General features: G+C 34.1%; 1 protein-coding gene across 1 annotated transcript in view; it reads right to left on the reverse strand.

Annotated features, from left to right (window-relative positions):
- The window catches only part of MARCHF5 (membrane associated ring-CH-type finger 5), a 43666-nt gene that overhangs the window by 14768 nt on the left and 7145 nt on the right, over positions 1–21753 (reverse strand). Inside the window, exon 2 of the mRNA XM_019739398.2 lies at positions 13949–14151. Coding sequence (XP_019594957.1) covers positions 13949–14151 — 203 coding nt within the window. The remainder of the gene's footprint in view (positions 1–13948; positions 14152–21753) is intronic.

The raw sequence follows: 21753 nt of genomic DNA on the forward strand, positions 1-21753 counted from the left end.
AGAAATGAATGAGGCTAGTTAACACCTCAGTCTTATGTAATTTCCATTTTTGTGGTGGTAACACTTAACATCTACTCTCTTAACTTTCATGTACATAATATTGTTAATTATAGTACTATACTGTACATTAGATCCCCAGAACTTATTCATGTTTTAGATGGAAGTTTGTACCCTTTGACTAATGTCTCCCAATATCCCCCAGCGCCTGGCAACCACCATTCTATTATTTCTGAGTTTGGCTATTTTAGATTCTACATATAAGGGAAAATATACAGTATTTGTCTTTGTGACTTATTTCACCTTAGCAAAATGCCCTTAAGATCCACACATGTTGTTGCTAAAGGCAAGATTTCCTTATTTTAAAAAAATATTTAGTATTTTAAGAGTAATAATTTTTCTGTGTATATCACATTTACTTTACCCATTCACCCACTGATGACACTTAGGTTGTTTCCCTGTCTTGGTTATTGTGAATAATGTTGCAGTGAACATGGGGGTGCAGCTATCTCTTAGACATAATGATTTCATTTTTGGGGGGAGGGATATCTGCCCAGAAGTGGGACTGCTGGATCATGTGATAGTTCTATTTTTAATTTTTTGAGGAATATCTACACCGTTTTCCATCATGGCTGTACCAGTTTACATGCCCATGAACAATGCACAAGAGTTCCCCTTTCTCCACAGCCTTGCCCAAACTTGTTGACTTTTGTCTTTTTAATATCAGCCATTCCACCAGGTAGAAGGTAGTATCTCATTGTGGCTTTGATTTGCATTTTCCTGATGATTAGTGCTGTTGAGCATTTTTTCATGCATTGGTTGGCCATTTGTAAGTCTTCTTTAGAAAAACATCTATTCAAGTCACTTGCCCATTTTTTAATCAGTTTTTTTTGCTATTGAGTTATATGAGTTCCTTTGATGGTTTGCAAATATTTTCTCCTATGCCATAGGCTGCTTTTTCATTTTGCTGATTGTTTCTGCTATGCAGAAGCTTTTCAGTTTGATGTAGTCCCACTTTTTTATTTTTGCTTTTGATATATATCCAAAAAATCACTAACAAGACCAATGTCAAAGAGCTTTTCCTATTTTTTTTCCTAGAAGTTTTACAGTTTCAGGTCCTGCATTTAAGTCTTTAATCCATTTCAAGTTAATTCTTGTGAGTAGTATAAGACACGGTCCAAGTTCATTCTTTTGCATGTGAATAACCAGTTTTCCCAACACTATTTATTGAAGAGACTATTCTTTTCTCATTTCTTGGCTTCCTTGTCAAATGTTAGTTGAACATATATGTGCAGGTTTATTTTTGGGCTCTTGAGGCTGCTCCACTGGCCTATGTATCTGTTTTTATGCCAGTACCATTATTTTAATTACTATAGCTTTGTAATATAGTTTTATAGTTTAAAATCAGAAAGTGTGATGCCTCCAGCTTTGTTCTTTCTCAAGATTGCTTAGGCTATTAGGGATCTTTTGTGGTTCCATATAAATTTCAGGATTATTTTTTTCTACTTCTGTGAAAAATGCCATTGAATTGAATAAAAAATTTGACTGAATTGAATTTTGGTTGCATTGAATCTATACATGGCTTTGGGTAGAATGAACATTTTAATAATATTAATTCTTCTAATCCATGAACATGGGATATCTTTCCATTTGTGTCTTCTTCAATTTCTTGCCTCAATGTTTTGTAATTTTTAGTTTTATTACCAAGCATTTTATTATTTTTGATATTATAAACAAGATGGTTTTATTTATTTTTCAGATGGTTTGCTGTTAGTGTATGGAAACAGAACTGATTTCTGTATGTTGATTTTGCATTCTGCAACTTTACTGAATTCTTTTATTAGTTCTAACAATGTTTTGGTGTAATCTTTAGGACTTTTCATACATAAGCTCGTATCATCTGCAAAGACAATTTTACTTCTTTCTTTCTGATTTGGATGACTTATATAGTTTTTTTCTTGCCTAACTGCTCTGGCTAGGACTTCCATTACTATGTTGAATAGGAGTGGTTAGAATGGACGCTCCTATGTCTTGTTCTTGATCTTTGTGGGAAAGTTTTCAGCCTTTCACCATTGAATAGGATGTTAACCATGGGTTTGTCATATATGTAGAGGTGTTCCTCCTATACCCAATTTGTGAAAGTTGCTTTTTCTGCATTTATTGAGATGATCATATATTTTCACCTTTCATCCTATTAATGTGGTATATTGATTTGCAGGTGTTAAACCATCCTTGCACCCCAGAAATCAATCCCATCTGATTATGATCCTTTTAATTTGCTGCTGAATTTGGTTTGCTAGTATTATGTTGAGAACTTCCGCATATATATTCATTATGAATATTGGCTTGTAGTTTTCTTGTGTTCTTGTCTGGTTTTAGTACAATGCTGGCCTTGTGAAATAAGTTTGGCAGTATTCCCTCTTCTTCAATATTTTAGAAGTTTGCGAAGGATTGGCATTTATTCTACCTGAACAGTTTAGTAGAATTCACCAATGAAACCATCTGGTCCTGGGTTTTACTTTGTTGAGGTTTATGATTTCCTTACTTGCTACTGATATGTTCACATTTTCTATTTCTTCATGATTAAGTCTTGGTAGGTGGTATGTTTCCAGAAATTTATCCTTTACTTTTAGGTTATCCGATTTGTTGGTGTACAGTTGTTCATACAAGTCTCTCATGATCCTTTGTATTTTTGAGGTGTCAGTTGTAATGTTTCCTCTTTGAATGACAAGTACTCATTATATGCCTCATGTTGTGATGTAATAAGAAGTACACAGGACCACTTTTTTGCAAAAAAATCATACATAATCTCATCAATGAGATCTAACTACCAGTTTATAAGAAATGTTCGGGATACAGCAACATATTACCTAAGTATTCTTGTGGTGTAATAATAAAATCCAGAAAATGAGAAATTCTATGATGACAAATGATCTTTTTCTTCAATGAAAAAATTGCAAGGGGAAAGGCTAAAATACTGGCTTTTACTAGTCATGTTAGGTCTTGGGTCCATACAAACTGACCCTGAGAACCTCAAAAGGGTTAAATAAATGCTAAGGTAAGCTAGGAAAAAAAATCCATATGACAATAAAGTGAAGCAATAACAACAAAACCTGTTATAGTCAAGAAGAAAAGAATGATGAGAATAGTTTCCTCTAAGAAGTTTTAACCACAGTTAACTGGCAAGCTAATTAATTTCAGTTTAGAAGTCTGTCTGTGTTATGGGAGAAATTCCAAGGCCAGAGATTCAAGTGATTTCAGATTGGTAGGATCCCTTGGCAGATGCAGATCCTTTCGGGAGTTCCCTCACCTTCAGAATCCACAACCTATAAATATGAACACAATTTCCCACACTCAAGGGAAATAAAGCATCATGAGCAACAGCCAGAAAACAACAGATTTAGGTTACCAAAGACTTTAGATAATGAAATTATCAGTCTGATTACAAAAACTATGTAATAAAATACAAGATAATTTGTAAGTGAGCAAGAAACAAGAGACTATAAAAAAATGATGAAACACATTTAAGAAACAACGATAACTTATAGAAAAAAAACCCCAAACCCTAAAACTGCAGATTGACACTGCTCAAAAGAGAATTTGAGAACTGGGTAACAGTTCAGGAGAAATCATAATGTTGTAGCAAAGAGAGACCAAAAGATGAAAAACATAAAAGTGAAAAGACATGAAAGATAAAATGAAAACATGTAACATAACTCTTATCAGTTACAGAAGATGAGAATGGAGAGAATGAGGGAGAAGCAGTATTTACAGAGATAAAAGCTAAGAATTTTCAAGGACAGACACTTAAATAAGGAAATAAAGTATAAAACTTAAAAGCTAGCACAGAGGAAAATACAGTATCAGAGGGAAAACACTGCAATCCAAAAGATGGTCAAGAAAAGGTGCAGGGAGAAAAAAGGACAAATAGAATGCACAAAATTTGACAGTAAAAACTGAACTAGATGAGTATCGCAATGAATGTAAAAAATAACTCAGAAGACTGAAAAATAAAATAAAAAGTCAAACGGCAAATGCAACAATAACATAAAAAAATGGTATAAAGGGGGACAAAAGAATAACTTTACAGTGGAGAAACCTGACAAACTCTACTGTAGCCAGGTGATCAAGGTCAGTGTCACCAGGGACAAATACTGATAGTATGTGCTTTTGATGTAATATGATGAAAATGGTACTTCACCTCTGTGGTCTTGCTCCTCTAAATTCCTGACCCCAAGAGATAATGGGGAAAACATCAGACAAATACCAGTATTCCTCAAACATCTGACCAGTATTCCTCAAAACTGTCAAGGTCACCAAAAACAAGGAAAGTCTGAGAAACTGTTATAGCTAAGAGGAGCCTAAGGAGACATGAGACATGACTAAAGGTCTCCTGGATAAGTATCCTGGACAGGGTCCTGGAACAGAATAAAGATATTAGGTAAACATTTTTTAAAAATCTGAATAATGTATGGACTTTAGTGAACAATAATGTATCAATATTCATTTATTAATTATAACAAATGAACCATACTAGCATAAGATGTTGGTAATAGAGGAAACGGTGTGGAATATATGGGAACGCTCTGCACTATTTTTGCAATTTTTCTGTAAATCAAAAATTGTCCTAAAAAGTTGATTTAAAAAGAAGCTGGTATAGCTTTATTATTATATCTATTCTACTTATTATCATGTCTATATTGTATACAAGTTTAAGACAAAAAGGCATCATGGATAAAATACTCATTACTTAATAATAAAAAACTGAATTCACCAAAATATTTCATTTCTAAAATTAAGGGACAGGTAAATGAGTGATAGCTTATTAGTCTTTATTCCTCATATGTAGTTTTATATATTCTCTTTCAACCAATGGAATATTTCATGGTAAAAGAAAAAAACCCGAGTGAACATTCTGTTGAGCTTTGATTATTGTTAAGGCAGCAGATATAATCACTTCTGAACACTGATGGCAGCATATTGGCAAAGGCAGCGGAAAAGCAGGTACTCCAATACACTGCTGGGAAGATTAAAGAGGTATAATCTTGACAAGAGCCAATTTGATGATACCTATTAATGTTATAAATGCACATACCCTTTGACCCAGCAATTCCACTCTAGTTATTTACCTCATACACATATTTTTGCAAAGATGCATACAATTGTTTTACACAGTTTATGACAGGACTGTTTGTACTAGTGAAAGATTAGAAACAGCCTAAATGATTCTCAACAGAAAAGTGGTTATATAAATAACCATACATTTAAGTAACAGCATACTATATAACTATAAAGAAAAAAAGCTCTTTATGTGCTAATGTAATGGTATCTACCATATATTGCTAAGAAAAAAAAGGAAGTATAGAACAGGATGTATAATGTAGAATTTACTGACACATAACCTAATTGTATTCAATATTCTATTTTCCTATCCAGGTTTATTCCTCATCTTTCTCCATCCTGCTTTTGTGCATTGGGAGGCTGATTAAATAAATAGCATCTTCCAGACAACCTTGCCCTCTAGTTTCTGATGTGTTCAAATAATGAGTGGAATGGCCAGAAAATCAGAGGGTGGTAAAAGTGATAAAGGAATTTTTTCCCTGGCTCCCCCATTGCAGGAAGTTTGCCATTTTTCTCTCTAAAATCATAGGTCTTGTTAAACAGCCTCTCACTCTCTGCTACAGCTGTTGTCAAGTTCTGTCAATAGCTCTCTTCCCTTGTATTTTCAGGCCTAGGAGTAGAAATGGTTTCCCATAATTGCTGATCCTTAGGTATTTCCCTGTCCCTTGTTTGTTCCTTTAACTCTACCCTAATGTTTGTAGAGTGCATGCGCCTGTGTGTGTGTGTTTTTGTGGGGGTTAGAAAGAGAGAGAGAGAGAGAGAGAGAGAGAGAGAAGAAAAACATCACCCTGGAATGAAACACCAACGACTTGTAACAATGGTTACCTTCAAGTAAGGAAACTTACTTGGCATCATGGCTAGTAGACATGGTAAAAAGACTTTTCACTGAATATTATATTCACTATCTTTGAATTTTGGTCCACATGAATGTATTATCTGGAGGGAGAATATATAAACTTAAACACTTAAAAGAGTTAAAGAAAATACTGCCTATGAGATGTTGCATCTTTTCTTTCATGCATTTGTTATTCCTTTTCATTTCCAGCAGGGCAAATATCAAGACAAGAACGAGAATACACTGTTTGTTAGTGCCAGCAGCTAGCCATCATTTTGCTTCTTAGTCATGTTTCTCCTTTGATTTCAATAGCATCAAATCACAGAAAATCTTTACCTACTCATCATACATGTAATTTATTAACAGTATCTCAAATATGTTCAAATTAACATCCCTATTCAATTAACATCCCTATTCACTTTTATGGTACATAAAACTACCTTTATCTATATGTGGCCTGGTAGCTGACTCACTGAGTGACAGTAACAAGAAATACAGCTATTTAAAATACTAGCTCCTTCATTTACTTGCTATAAGTAAATGGGCTTCCATTAAATAAATTTGCTGAGTCTGTTTCCTTATCTGTAAAGTAAGGACAATATCTACTACGCTTTTGAGAGGCTTAAATAAAATGACATAGGCAAAGTGACCATCATAATGTCTGGCAAACGCTAAGGGTCTTTAGCAAATAATAGCTATTGCCATCACTGTTAATATTACTGATATTGTAAAATAAAATAAAATGAAATTGTAACAGTTATTTTCATTTGCTAGATTATCTACGAAAGGTTTCTCCTAGGAATCATCCCTCATCATCCCCAGTAAATATCATTCCTTTCTAAGCTTTACACTCCACTTAACATTTTACAACCACTTCCTGAAGGTGATTGTTAGTCATCTTCAACTCTATACAGAAGTGTAAATTAATGCTTAGTTGAGAACAACAATAAAATAAGGAAATAAGAACAAAACTGTAATAAAAATTTAACTTGAAAGTAGTCTAAAAATTTACTACTAACTTACGGTAGTAAGACATAAGAGAACGGGAGTGCCTATACTAATCAGTTAAAATCAACTTTAAGACAAAATTTGTTACTAGAAATAAAGGACATTTTATAATGATAAAAGGGACAATCCATCAGGAAAGTAGCGCAGTTAGGAACATCTATGTACCTAACAACAGAGCCCAATAAAAGAAGCAGAAATGGAAAGAATTGGAGAAATAGATAATTCAACAATAGCTGGATATTTTAATATCCCAATTTCAATGAAGGATAGGTAAAAGATCCACAAGGAAACAAGAGGACTTGAAAATCATATGAACCAACGAGATATTTATAGAACACTCCACCGAACAATAGCAGAATACATATTCTTCTCAAGTACATGTGGAACATTCTCCAGGATAAACCATGGTAGACCATAAAACAAGCCTCACTACATTTAAAAGGATATAAGTCCAAGTATGTTCTGTGATCACAATGGCATGAAATTAGAAATCAATGATAGAAGGACATTTGGGATATTTACAAATATGTGAAAATTAAACTGCATTACTAAATTATCAACCAGTCAAATAAGAAATCTAAGCTGTCCTTAGAAATTTAAAGCTGTAAATGACATCAAAAAATAAGAAAGACTGAGAGAATGAGAAGACAGGCTGTAGACTGGGAGAAAATATTTGCAAAAGACACACCTGATAAAAGACTGTTATCCAAAATACAGAAAGAACACTTAAAACTCGACAAGAAAATAATCTGATTTAAAAAATGATTGAGAGACTTAAGAGCTATCCCAGTAAAGAAAATAGAAGACTGCAAATAAATATATGAAAAGATGCTCAACATCATACGAGTATTCTATTAGAGAACTGCAAATTTAAACAATGAGATATCACTAAACATCTATTAGAATGGCTAAAATCCAAAACACGGACACCACCAAATACAAACAAGGATATAAAGCAACAGGAACGCATTGCTGGTGGGAATGCAGCCACTTTGAAAGACAGTTTAGCAGTTTCTTACAAAACTAGACATTTAGAAAACTAGACATACTCTTACCATAAGACCCATCAATCATGCTCCTTAGTATTTATCTAAATAAGCTGAAAACTCATGTCTACACAAAAACCTGCACACAGATGTTTACTGCAGCTTTATTCGCAAATGCCAACACTTGGAAGCGACCAAACTTCCAGTCCTTCAGTAAGTGAATGGATAAACAAACTATGGCACATCCAGACAACGGGAATATTTTTCGGTGCTAAAAAGAAATTAACTGGGGGGGGGCCAATTAGCTCAGTTGGTTAGAGCATGATGCTCGTAACACCAGGGTTGCCGGTTCGATCCCCACATGGACCAGTGTGAGCTGCGCCCTCCACAACTAGACTGAAACAACTACTTGACTTGGAGCTGATGGGTCCTGGAAAAACACACTTAAAATAAATTTTAAAAGTTTAAAAAAAAAAAATGAATTATCAACACATGGAGAAACTTTAAATATATATTACTAAATGAAAAAAGCCAATCTGAAAGGCTATAAGGCTATATACTATATGATTCTAACTATATGACATTCTGGAAATGGCAAAAATATGGAGACAGTAAAAACATCAGTGGTTGCCATGGGGTAGGATTTTTAGTGCAGTGAAAATACTATGTATTATACTATAAAGATCAATACGTGTCATTACACATTTGTCCAAACCCATGGAACGAACAATACCAAGAGTGAACCCTAAAGTAAACAATGGACTTTGGGTGATAATGATGTGTCAGTACAGGTGCCTCAGTTGTAACAAATGTATCACTGGTAAAAGAGGTTGATAATGGGGGAGGCCTTGCATATGAGGAAGCAGAGAGTATGTGGGATATCTCTGTACCTTCCTCTCAATTTGCTGTGACCCTAAAACTGCTCTAAAAAACAAAATCAATTAAAAAACAACAACCAAACAATCCTCAAACCAATAACCTAAACTTCCACCTTAAAACACTACAGAAAGAAAAGCAAAGCAAACCCAAATCAAGTAAAAGGAAGGACATAATAAAGACTAGAGTGGAAATAAATAAAACAGGAAATGAAGAAACAGAGAAAAATCAATGAAACCAAATGTTGGGTCTTTGAAAAGATCAACAAAATTGACAAATCTTTAGCTAGACTGAGCAAGAAAAAAAGAGAAGATTCAAATTACTAAAATCATGAATCAGAGGGGACATTAATGCCAGACTTACAGAAATAAAAAGGTTTATAAAGAAATAGTATGAACAATTATAAGCCAACAAATTAGATAATCTAGATGAAATGGACAAATTCCTAGAAAGACACAAACTGCCAACACTGAAGAAAAGATAGAAAATCTGAAAAGACCTATAACAAGTAAAAAGATTAAACTAGTAATCAAAAAACTTCCTATAAAGAGAAGCCCAGGACCAGACAGCTTCACTGTACCAAACATTTAAAGAATTAACACCACCTTCACAAACACTTCCCCAAAAATGTAAGAGGGATCACTTCCCAACTGGTTCTATGAGGCCAGTATTATTCCAATACCAAACCCAGTAAAAGATATCACAAGAAAACTACAGACAGAAAAATCTTCAACAAACCAGCAAACCAAATCCAACAACATTTAAAATGGGTTACATACCACGACCAAGTGGGATTTACCTCAGGAATTGAAAGTTGGTTTAACATATGAAAACCAGTTGATATTATACATCTTATTAATAGACTAAAGGACAAATACCACATGATCACTTCAATAGATGCAGAAAAAGCACTTGACAAAATCCAACACGTTTTCATGGTAAAAACACTCAAAGACAAGGGAACATCCTCAACCGATAAACATCTATTAAAAAACCCAGAGATAACATGTTTAATGGTGAAAGACTGGTTCTTCCTTAAGATCAAAAAAGAAGACAAGTATGTCTGTTCTGACCACTTCCATTTAACACTGAACTGTAGGTTGTAGCCTGGGAAATAAAAGCACCTAGACTGGAAAAGAAGAAGTAAAACCATCTCTGTTCACAAATGACACGATCATAAATATAGGAAATCCTAAGCAATCCACTAAAAATCTATCAGAATTATTAAACGAATTCAGCATGGTTGCAGGATACAAGATCAAAATACAAAAATCAATTGTATCCTATACACTTACAATACGCAATCTGAAAATGAAATAAGAAAAATCCATTTAAAAAGCATCAAAAATAATGAAATATTTAGGAATAAATTTAAAGAAAGAAGAGGCCTGCACACTACAAAACATCATTAAAGAAATGAAAGAAAGGAATCTAATGTGAATCAGTCCCTGTTCTCCTTGGGAATCAAGAACTCTGCCCTTAAGATCTCTCCTCTGAAGTCTGCTGTTGAGCTAAAAAAATGTTATTACCTGGTCTTAAACGTCATGGAAATGCTTTATTTTTAATGGAAGACAAACTTTTCCCAGCGGGTTCCCTTCATGTTTTAAAGCAATGCTTCTTATATTTACTGTGCACATAAATTATCTGATGACCTCACAAAAATGCAGATTTTGATTAATTAAAACCAGGGGTGAATAGGGGAGGAGCTAACGTTCTTCATCCCTAACAGCTCTTAGAGGATTCCAATGTTGCTGGTCCTCACTTCACACTTTGAGTATTTAAGTGCGTAGCTGCATAGACACAACTGGCTAAACTAGAAGAAAGCAAACCCTAACATAGGTGGCAAAGTGAGAGGAATGAGTCTAATGAGTCCTCTAAGTTTTTCATCAACAGAGCACAGCACACTCCCTATCAGCAATTCAGAACACACATTTGCCACCATTCCAGCCACTACTAAGTAGTACTAGAAAAGACACAAACTTGGCCAGGTAGCCAGCCAAACAGAGGCTAAATCCACACAAAAACTATTTTTTAAAAATACCTGTTACACAGAGATCATCCCATAACCATCAACTCTTTCTGTATGTTCTTTCCTCTTTTATTCCTTCTTCTAGCCGGTGTTTAAATGTTGTTTGGGGACCAATGGTGGTCCCCGTTAATCTATTAACTGGTCTACAGACAATTTGATTAAAAAAGGGATAAAAGTTTTGGTTATAAATTTGAAAAGTAAGATTATGACTTTCAAGGAAATTCTTTTAGGTTCTTAATTGTTATGTTCCAAGGGCCACACACGCTCTACAAGGATAGTTAAGAGGGGACTGTTTGTTTCAGCTAACAAACTTTCACATCATGAGTTGTTTATGTTGGTTAAATACAAATTTTGTTGTTCTTACTATCATAATGTGTTAAATCCCAAATTTAGGAAAATGAATCAATGCCTCAAAAGTATTCATTGAAGAGTAAAAGTAAAACACACTTAACTCAGAATGCCACAAGTGGTAAATAGTATGATCTTAGAGTGAAACTCGTGTGATCTTAGAAGGGGCTGTGACTAGTAAATTAGGAGTGACAGCTTTGCCCTGGGAGACCTCCTTGTTCTCCCTGTACTATAATACATTACTAAACAGGAAATGGAACATTCTAAAACAGGGACAAGAAGCCACTGAAGCATTCATATCATTTCCAACCACTCTAGTAAACCAATCAAAGCCTGCATTATGAATTTTGTGATTGAAAGCAAAGATTAAAAACTGCAGTCAGGGGAACTTTATTTCAACAAAAACAGGTATAACGTAGTCGGCTTCCTAATTAATGACAAATATGCTCAGAGAAAATAACCTGGCAAAATTCTATCACCTGATGACACTACTGGAGATTCTATGTGGGGTACACAGTGAGGAAGAAAAATTACTGTCACTGATGTATGCTCTTAAATATTTTGTGGCTGCATGAAACCACTAGTGTTTGGAGTATGAATCAACTAGTGGCATATACATAATATGATACATAAAGCAAGAAATACAGGCAACTTTAAATTCTGATTACCAATGAAAACATGCTACAGAAAAGAGATTTTCTTTTAACGAACAATTATTTTGAAACCTTGACTTGAAAAAGTATATTGGGATAAGTATGGCCAACAGCAGTAGCCATGTGTGTAGCAAGGAAGAGTACTGCACCTGAAAGCCAATTCTTACATGGCTTCCTTTACAGACAACAGCTGGCACTGGGCAATAAGCCCTCTGTTCTTGAGTCAGTATTAAAAGCTGCATGGAAAACTGTGAGTATAATTCAAACTGCAGCCCCTGAGCGGATCTTCAGCATGTTATGTCAAGAAAGACAAAGCAAATACAAGACTCTGCTGCTCCTCTATCTTGCCAGGAAGAAAGATGGTAACAAAAATTATTCAAATAAAGAATATACATTTTTTTTCATGACACTGATAAGGTCAATAAAAAATTTGTGATTATCTGTGAATTCCTCAAGTGGCAGATCACCGTGACACACAGTATAGTGAATAGCCTGATCCTATGATGTGAGTGAAATAACAATTCTGAAGGATGAAATCTGAAGACCAAATCATGACACATGCGGCTTAAAAAGAATTTGACTTTTCCAACATCTAGCCATTTTCTTTCCTTGTTGTAGAAAGAGACCAATGTCTTACTATTAGGTATAATTAAAAGTAGCATTCAATTACCACACTAGAGCTAACAACATATTTCCTAGACTGAAACAACCAAAGGGCAGATTTACCCACTGCCATCTTCCAAACTGAAACATTCAACTTCACTGTTGAATGTCATACATTGTCAACTCAATGTCCTGTCACACGTTATATGTAGTTTTCAGTGAGAATTCTTGCACTAATTCTTATTTCCATACCTCTGATTATCAAAGTGTTATTTAACAGAATCATCCTATACTTGCTGCTATTCCCAACAACCTATAGTTGAAAACTGGATTAGAACTAAAGAGTAGGAAAAATGAAAACTTAACTTTGACTTCAGTAAGGCAGATATCAATGTGGCGAAAGATTGCAGCAGTCATTGTTTTTTCCTGATGTTTAATACATTTCTTTGACATTATAAAATTTTTTGGATTATTCTTTTGCGTTTGTCTAAAACCTGTGGTGTACATGAAGACCCGTCATATAGTCCACAAATTCTAAATGTTTGAGAACCACTACTTTCTCTACAGTGCTCCTTTGCTTTCACAGGAAGCTATCATGTCTTCCCATGCATTATGCTACAGAAATACAGACAACCAAGGACATTTTATTTGCCATTATTATTCTTCTCGCATTATAAAATAACTTCATTATTTGCATTTATGTGCCTTGAACCCTACTCCCCATTGACAGTCATTCTTTTCTTCTGACCTTCATAATCTTTGGTATATGAAGCAAAACTGATTTCATATACCTCTTGATTACAGCCAAGGCTGTTATTAAAAATGTTTAACAACTGGCATGGCATAAACACTAAACAAAGAGAAGGACATGCTCACATGGCTGGAATAGAACATGCTAATTAAACATTAATCTTATTTACAGCACTCTTTAAACAGTTTGCTATACTTTTTTTTAATGCTAGCTAGCTCCATTCTCAAAGACCTTTGATTGTTCCTTGTCCGCCAATTCGCAGAAAAAGCAGTTTTCATGAAAGACAACAACATAAATTGGATTCCAAAGATGAATTTAATGCTGTCTTTTATTGAATCTTTAATTTCCCAACTTTTGTTCCTTAATAGAATTAAGGATAAATATTAGAAAGAACACAGTACTGTTTTCTTCTTCCTACACTAATGGTCTCCAGAGAATGAGGCTCTTTAGTCAGCTTTTTATTATAGCTCTGTTATTTGATTTTATCCACATGGTTAGAGGTCCAAGTTCTTTATCCACTCAACCAAATGAAAACATTTAATGCACAGACAAATGGATGGATCTGGGGATAATATATTAAGGATAATGTTAACGGTTAGCAAAATAGTTAGGAAATAACAGAAAGGAAATAGAGAAATTCACACAAAAAAAGCAAAGAGATGGGTCACTTTAAAATAAACCCAAGATCACAGTTATGTATAATGATATCACATATATCTATGTTGTTTTTAAGGCTCTTACCCAACTTTGGAAAAACTATTAAGTATTCAGCATTGCACTGAGGGCACGCCACTCTGGCTGTACTGTTTCCTCTTTGCTTTTCATCCACCCAGCGCTGCAGACAAGCCTGGTGAACCCATTTGGTAGATCCTCTGCACCTGCATGGTCTCACCCATTCAGCGGTTCTATCATCTTCATCGGTGGCAAAACATACCCAGCAACTTCTGTAAATTAAGAGAGAAAATAATGACATTATCTTGGAAAGAGAACTGACTCTGGGTGGTGAACACACAATGTGAGATATAGATGATGTATTACAGAATTGTACACCTGAAATCTATGTAACTTTACTAACAGTTGTCACCTCAATAAACTTTAAAGGAAAAAAAAAAAAATACATTATCTTTAAGACCCCAGCCTCCTCTCCACTGTGGCTCTCACTTAAAAGGATGAGCCTACTACGGTCTATTTTAATTGTACAGTAAAAGACTGAGGAAACAAAACCACCAATACATTTCCAGTACAGTAGTTTCTTCTTTTTCTGTTTTTCTATGTATTTGTCTGCAGAATTTTCTCAATTTTGTTTTTACGTAATTTCCTCCATCCTTCTAGTAATTCAAGAGTGCAAGGAGACAACCATCAAGCTATTGTTGTTTTATATGACCTAATAATTCTTTGAGGAGTGGTAAGCACAGGAATATGTGAAATTCAGTGTTTTCCCCATTTCAACACTAACCTTTGAACTTGGAAAACTAAAGTATTACACAAATAATTTCACATATGGTCTCATTTAATTTTCAACTGAGAGGAAAAAAGCACCCATTTCTCTTTCTGGTAAAGTATAACTATAAAGAAAGAGAAATATTATTAAATTAAAATAAAAAGGACACAAAGGGAAGAAGAAATGACATCAGGATAAACTGTTTTAGGATAGTGATATAATAAATTTGGGCCTACATGTTTCTATTATAGGTATGATTGGTTTTCTTTTTTGGGGGGATTTAAATTATATTTATTATACTTGAAATCTAGAAGTCTCAAGTCTTCTAGATTGAAAAAATTCAATTGAGATGGTTATATTTATAATATTTTCCCATTTCGCTTTTATGGGTACTTCAGGAGGTCTATTTTGTTCTTGTGGAATTAGGCTGTAATTCCTTATTTTTTCCCCCAATTAAGACACGTTTTGACATCGAGTTCCATTAAGGCAAATACAGTGGTTTTTTTTTTTAAGGAGGGTGCAGCTCACAGTGGCCCATGTGCGGATCAAACCAGCAACCTTGGTGTTATTAGCACCATGTTCTAACCAACTGAGCCAACTGGTCACCCCCTAGGCAAATACAATTTAATTCAATGAGACCCTCCACGACCCCCAGTAAAGCATGACTGTACAGTTGAAAACTGCTGCTAATTAAAGCTTCTTACCTACTACATACTTTTCACTTAATTAAATAAGTGGTTTCTGTAAGAATAACTAGCTTAACTATGCTCAGTGGGAAAGACTATATAGTCAGGTACTATAAAGGGGTGAGGTCTCCAGTTCCTGTAGAACAAAATGAATTTTAATTGTTTGTTCCAGTTAAAACTTTTCAATTAAAACAGGAAAAAAACCTGATTTTAATCCATGGCAACAATATCCAAAATTGTGATTTTTACTCAGCTTTCAAATTCAGTCAGGTTTCATATAACCTATGTAAAAATGGGAGGTAGGCAGCGTTTGTCTAGCAGCTTGACCCTCTGACCCACCTCGGCCAAGCTGGACTCTCTTATGGTTATCCAAAAATGCTTCCTCATCCTTTTTCTTTTTTAAAAAATATTATTGTGGTAAAATACACATAATATAAAATTTATGACTTTAACCATTTTTTAGAGTACAATTAAGTAGAACTGAGTACATTCACATGCCACCATCACCACTATCCATGGTTTGGGTTTTAACCCACAACTTTTGCATAAAGTTTCAATTGACAAGTATAGAGCAAACAGTCCAGCTAATTAAGGTGTTATTATATATTTTCCCCGTAACTGAGGTGACTTTATAAATATATTTGTATACCTCTGGGAAATGAGATGTATCATTCTGGTAATAAAATATAGGAAGAATATGTAGAAAATTTGTAGGCTGTAAGTTTTTAATTTCAACAGTGGAATATGTATGTAGCTAAATACAGCTAGACCAGCATAATTAATCAGTATTAAGGTGAATCGAATTTTAAATTAATCTAATTTTAGTCATCAGGAAAAAAATAAAAGGTAAAAATAAATCTACTAAAAAAAAAAAACTATCCTATTTAGGTAGCATTTTAGACTTGGAGGTATATATGTGTGTGTGTGTGTGTGTGTGTGTGTGTGTGTGTATATATATATGCATATATATATATATATATATATATATATATATATATATTTACTCAGAACCTTAATACTAGGTTGAACCAAATGAAACTGCCTATATTTGTGTGTTTTTGACTTACGTCGATGGCAATTTCATATTTCAATCTAATAGGAATACTTGTATGTGCATATTTCCCATAAATTATGGATAAGTGTTTTTATTTTTTCCCAACATTTCATTATGAAAAATTTCAAACTTTAAAACACGTTGAAAATCTGTCAGTGAATACCCATATTCCCAATATCTAGATTTTATCATTCTTAAGACTTTGCTATATACTTGTATGTGCTTTACCACATCTTCATCAATCCATTTTTTGATGCATTTCAAAGTTGTAGGCATTAATATACTTCGCCACTAAATACTTTCACAGTTTTACTTTTTAGAAGGTACACAACTGACATTTGAAGTAGGCACTTTTAGATTTTTTTCTAATTTCACAATTATGGTAAATTAGATGAACAATTACTGTTGAAACTCAACAGGAGTCAAGCCTAATTAGAACTGTTAATACAAATAACCTTGTTTTTATTGTTTGATCCATTGTGATAGTGAATATATAGCTTACAAATTTGGATTTTAAAGCTAATGTTTATTAGAGATTAATTGAAATTATCTTACAGAAGAGATACTAAAAAAGAAACCTTATTGATAGCAATACTCTCAAAGTCTGCCTAGTTTTCAACATCTGCCAACATACCTTCTCCATTTTCTATTCCAATTGTTAAACAGTAAATCTGATGATAGTTATTCTTAGATCAAATAGTATTGCTACAATATGTAAACTTCTGATAACAATACCAAATTATTTCATCTAAAAATTGTATCTATCTTTAATTGGGGCTATGTCCAAAAGATAAAAGAGATTTGTTTTAAGGTTCCAGTACATCCATTTTAAGTAGAATCAATTTGGATAGATCACAGGAGACTTCAGGGAAAAGTGATAGTAGAAATCAGGCAGGGACAAGTGATTTTATTATAGAGATTCTCAAAACAAAGATCCCTGGACCAGCAGCTTCAGATCACTTGGGAACGTGCAAACTCTCCGGCTCCACCTCAGATCAAAAGACCCTCTGACCCACCTCGGCTATGCCTTGCTCGTTTCCTCCAGAGTTTCTAGGAGGGACTAGAAATGTGTTTTAACAAGCCCTCAAGGTGATCCTGATGCACAACACAGTTTGAGAACTGCTGGTGTGGAAAAGAGGCAGGTAAAAAAAAGGAGAGACTGGAGAAAGCAAACTGTATGAAGGAGACAATTCCTGGACTTGCTTAAGTTAGAAATAATTGCTTCTGATAACTTACTTTTTAAAAATATAAATAACAGTACAGAAAATGTTAAGTTCTAAAGAACTTATGAACAGATTTACTCCCTTACTTGGTATATGAGTTTAATCTACCTAATATGGAAAGAACATTAGTCTGTGAAATAGGGCCATGCACATGGGAAATTAACTTAAAGCATATAAAAATGGTCACATGAATGTTTTTAGGCAAACAATACTTATACAGAATAGTCTTCAGGGCTGGAAGAAAGGGAGAGAACAAATAATATATAGGAATCCTTTCTTTCCTCATATTAAAAAAACTTCTGACTGGCCAGGAATATCACCTAAGAAGGTCTTATAATCATGCTTTCCCTCTTTGCTTCTCCATATCTCTTCCTTCTTCGATGCAATCTGTTAGCTATTTATTCCCAAACCCCCCAATTCCTTTTAAAAGGAGAAAAGAGGTGTTTGAAGATGATGGGTTTCTAGTTTCTCCAGATCTTAAAATGGAGGGGAGAGTAGAAATGTGTGCTTTGATGGACAGCACAATTTCTACTCTTTTAGGAACAAACTTCTATGGAAAACTACACGTCCCTCCAACATCAGCCATGATGTGTGGTTTAAACCAGCTCCTTAGACTGGTTTAAGGGATATACCATGCCCCAGATTACAGTGATTGAAAGGTTGGGCCCATGAAGTTGGTTTTATCAGAATGAACTTCAGAATTTTTGTTGGGAAAGTTGGAAGACTTTCTCTTTTCAACTGGACTTGAAAACAGGAAAGTGTGAGACTAAATGAGGGTGTGAGACTATTGCTGCCAGGAGAGCCACCAAGACTAAAGAGCCCAGAGGAAGCTGAAAGATGGAAACTGATGGCTTTGAGACATGGATCAAGCTGTGCTTAAAACTAAATATACTCTTACACTTATATAAACCCAGATTTTTTTTTTTTTTTAGCTTAAACAGTTTGAGACTGTTTAATCGTGTGCAGTCCCAACAATTTTGATAGAGTGTGAGAAACTGGATATAAGAGAAGGCCCTATAACAATCATATAATTATAAACTCTAAACAGCTTTTATAAGTGCACATAGTATTTTTTGCCAACTGCTTTGTTTCCTACTGACTGGAACTTGAGCAAAAAAGGCTTAAATAAACCTTATTTCCACTACAAGTACTTTGAATCTTGCAAGCTTTTCTATTTCTCACACAGGGCAAAATATGCTCTTGATTCTGCTATTGTATCAGGTCATTTCTTTGACAAAAACAGTCAAATTTAAAACCAAACATTTTGAAATTAAAAATGTTTATTGATAATGACATAATATTTGCATTTCAGGGTCAATACAACAATTCTACTTTAAGTTATTACATATTTTCATATTATAATTTTCATATTATAATAGCAATTTGAATACCCTTAAAAGGTGAGAATAATTGGCTATCTTCCATTTCAAAGAACAAAGCCGCAAAACCTTTCAAAGTCCACATCCTAGAAAAGGTTGTAACTTCCGACCAAATGCTAAGAATTTCTCGTCAACTCATTTTCCCGCCTAGTTCTTTTCAATCCCCAATCTCTCAGAAAGCAGTGCTCAGTGTGATGCACAAATATCATCTGAGAAAATTCTAGAAATGTCAATTCTCAGGCCCCACTCTAGACCTACAGAATCAGAAACTCTGGAGGTGCGACCTGAAACTGTTTAAAATTTTATTTCTGATTTTTTAATTTAAAAATTATTTTTTTTTATTGTGGTAAAATACTTTTAACATAAATTTTACCATCTTAACCATTTTTAAGTGCACAGTTCCGTGGTATTCAACACATTCACACTGTTGTACAACCAATACTACTACCCATCCCCATAACTTTTTTCATTTTGTAAAACTGAAACTCTATACCTATTAAAAAACACCTTCTCATTTTCCCCCTCCCCCAGCCCGACAACCACCGTTATCCTTTCTGTCCTTATGATTTGACTACCCTTAAGTACCTCATGTAGGTGGAACCATTTGGTATTTTTGTCTTTTTGTGACTGTCTTATTTCACTTAGCATCATGTCCTCAAGGTTCATCTACTTTGTACCATACTACAAAATATCCTTCCTTTTTAAGGCTGAATAAAATAGTGCATTGTACGTATATACTGCATTTTGCTTATCCACTTCATCAGCGGATAGACACTTGGGTTGCTTCCATGTTTTAACTATTGTGAACAATGCTGCTATGAACATGGCTGTATAAATATCTCTTTGGCTATCTCCTTGCTTTCAATTCTTTTGGGTATATAGCCTTAAGTGGAATTGTGGATCATATGGTTAATTCTATTTTTAATTTTTTGAGGAACCACTGATATTATATTTTAATAAGCCCCTTAGGTGATCATGTTACCTAAAGTTTGAGAACCCTTGCTCTAGCCATTCTTCTTTCCTTTTTCCTTATTTCTTCCCTTTGTCTCCTCAACTCACCATAATGCAGAAATCAAATTTCATTTTACAATGTAAACATTTTAAAATTATCTTGTTTTTCATTTAAACAGTAAGTAAAATGCTTAAGATCGTTTCTTCTAAGGAAAATAGCTCGCTAAGTTTGGGGAAATGATCATGCAAGTTCAGGATATTCTAAATGATTAAAGAACCTTGGCTTTGGAGCCAGATTGCCTGAGTTCACATCCTTGCTCACCACTTACACATTTAATGACAGATTCTCTTCAGAGTTGTTGTAAGGCAGGACTTCTCAATCTGGGGCCCATGAAAAACATGAGGTTTGGTAAATTTGCATGGGGAAAAATTACATCTTTATTTTTGCTGACCTCTAAATACAATTTAAGTTTCCTGCAATGATGAATGTAAGAAAATCATAGTAATATTAGTACAGCAATCAGAAATTAGTACAGTGACCAGAAATATTCATATTACTTTACAGCTGTGCAGATCCCCAAATAACGTTTAGTTCACTGCTAATCTGAAATTAGTTATCAGACCCAATAGATCTTATATTGTTAAGTCCAAATTACTATGTCAGATTTTTAATATTTTGATAGCTGTATCTCAATATAGTTAGTTTCACTTCTGATCGTATGTATTTTGTTTTATTCTTTCAAAACATCCTATGAAAGACCCCACAGGCTTAACGAGAATGCCAAAGGTGTTCTCAGCAGGGAATAGATTTCATATTAAGATCCTCTACTATTAAGGACTAAACAAGTGATCATGAAACTGCTTAAGAATTGCCTGACACATATATAACCATCAAATGAACATTAGCAATAATGGCACTGACAAGGATGAAGAGATGGTGTCAACTTTACATCTATGTCTAGATTTTATGGATGCATTTTCTTCCCTAAATTAACATATAAAGCAATTCTGCTTGGCACCCTGCTATTCAGTGGAAAAAGCCCTGGTTTCCTAACCATCCTCAAATTATTCAATAGGCCACTACCACTGCTGCAGATACTCATTCAAATCCTCAATTCATTTTCTTCCACCTTTCTTGTCTTTCCAATAGCTTTTCTAAATACCTCCTGCTTGCTGATGTACCCACTCAGGATTTACTTCCACACCTTCCTACCAGCCAAGTTGGGGCACATTAGTTTACAAAGTACATAAAGGGAGATACGGGAATTACCATGATTGATTCAATGATCAAAGAACAAATCACTATTATAATGTGAAGACAAGGAAACAGAACTAAATAAGACAAATCTAAGTAATATTACTTATTCCTTAAAATAAATGTATAGCCTTAATGTTATTGGTAATATCACTAACCTATGTAAAACATACCACTCTTTATAAAAGATCAGTCACTTAATTCTATATGATTTTAAAATTATAACTTTTTTCCAGTTATGTATCCTTCCTAGTGGTAAAATTCATAAACAGTTCAAGGAATACATGGCTAGTTTGCCTTAAATCTAAGATTATTCAAGATCTCCTAAATCAATTTGAGTACCTACTAAGTACATTCATTATTTGATGCCACAAGGAACAAATGTATGCATAGAAGGATCACAAAAAACCACCACATAAAACCTCATAAAAAGTGCCAAGAAAAGATGTTAGAGATGTATGCTATACTGAAATGTGATGACAACAGTAAGAAACATAGGATGAAATAGCTGAGAAGGTTCAATAAAAAGGAGAACTACAGATGAGAATTCAAGTTGG

This window comes from Rhinolophus sinicus, linkage group LG07 (assembly GCF_036562045.2).
Source record: "Rhinolophus sinicus isolate RSC01 linkage group LG07, ASM3656204v1, whole genome shotgun sequence".
In the NCBI taxonomy this organism is placed as follows: Eukaryota; Metazoa; Chordata; class Mammalia; order Chiroptera; family Rhinolophidae; genus Rhinolophus; species Rhinolophus sinicus.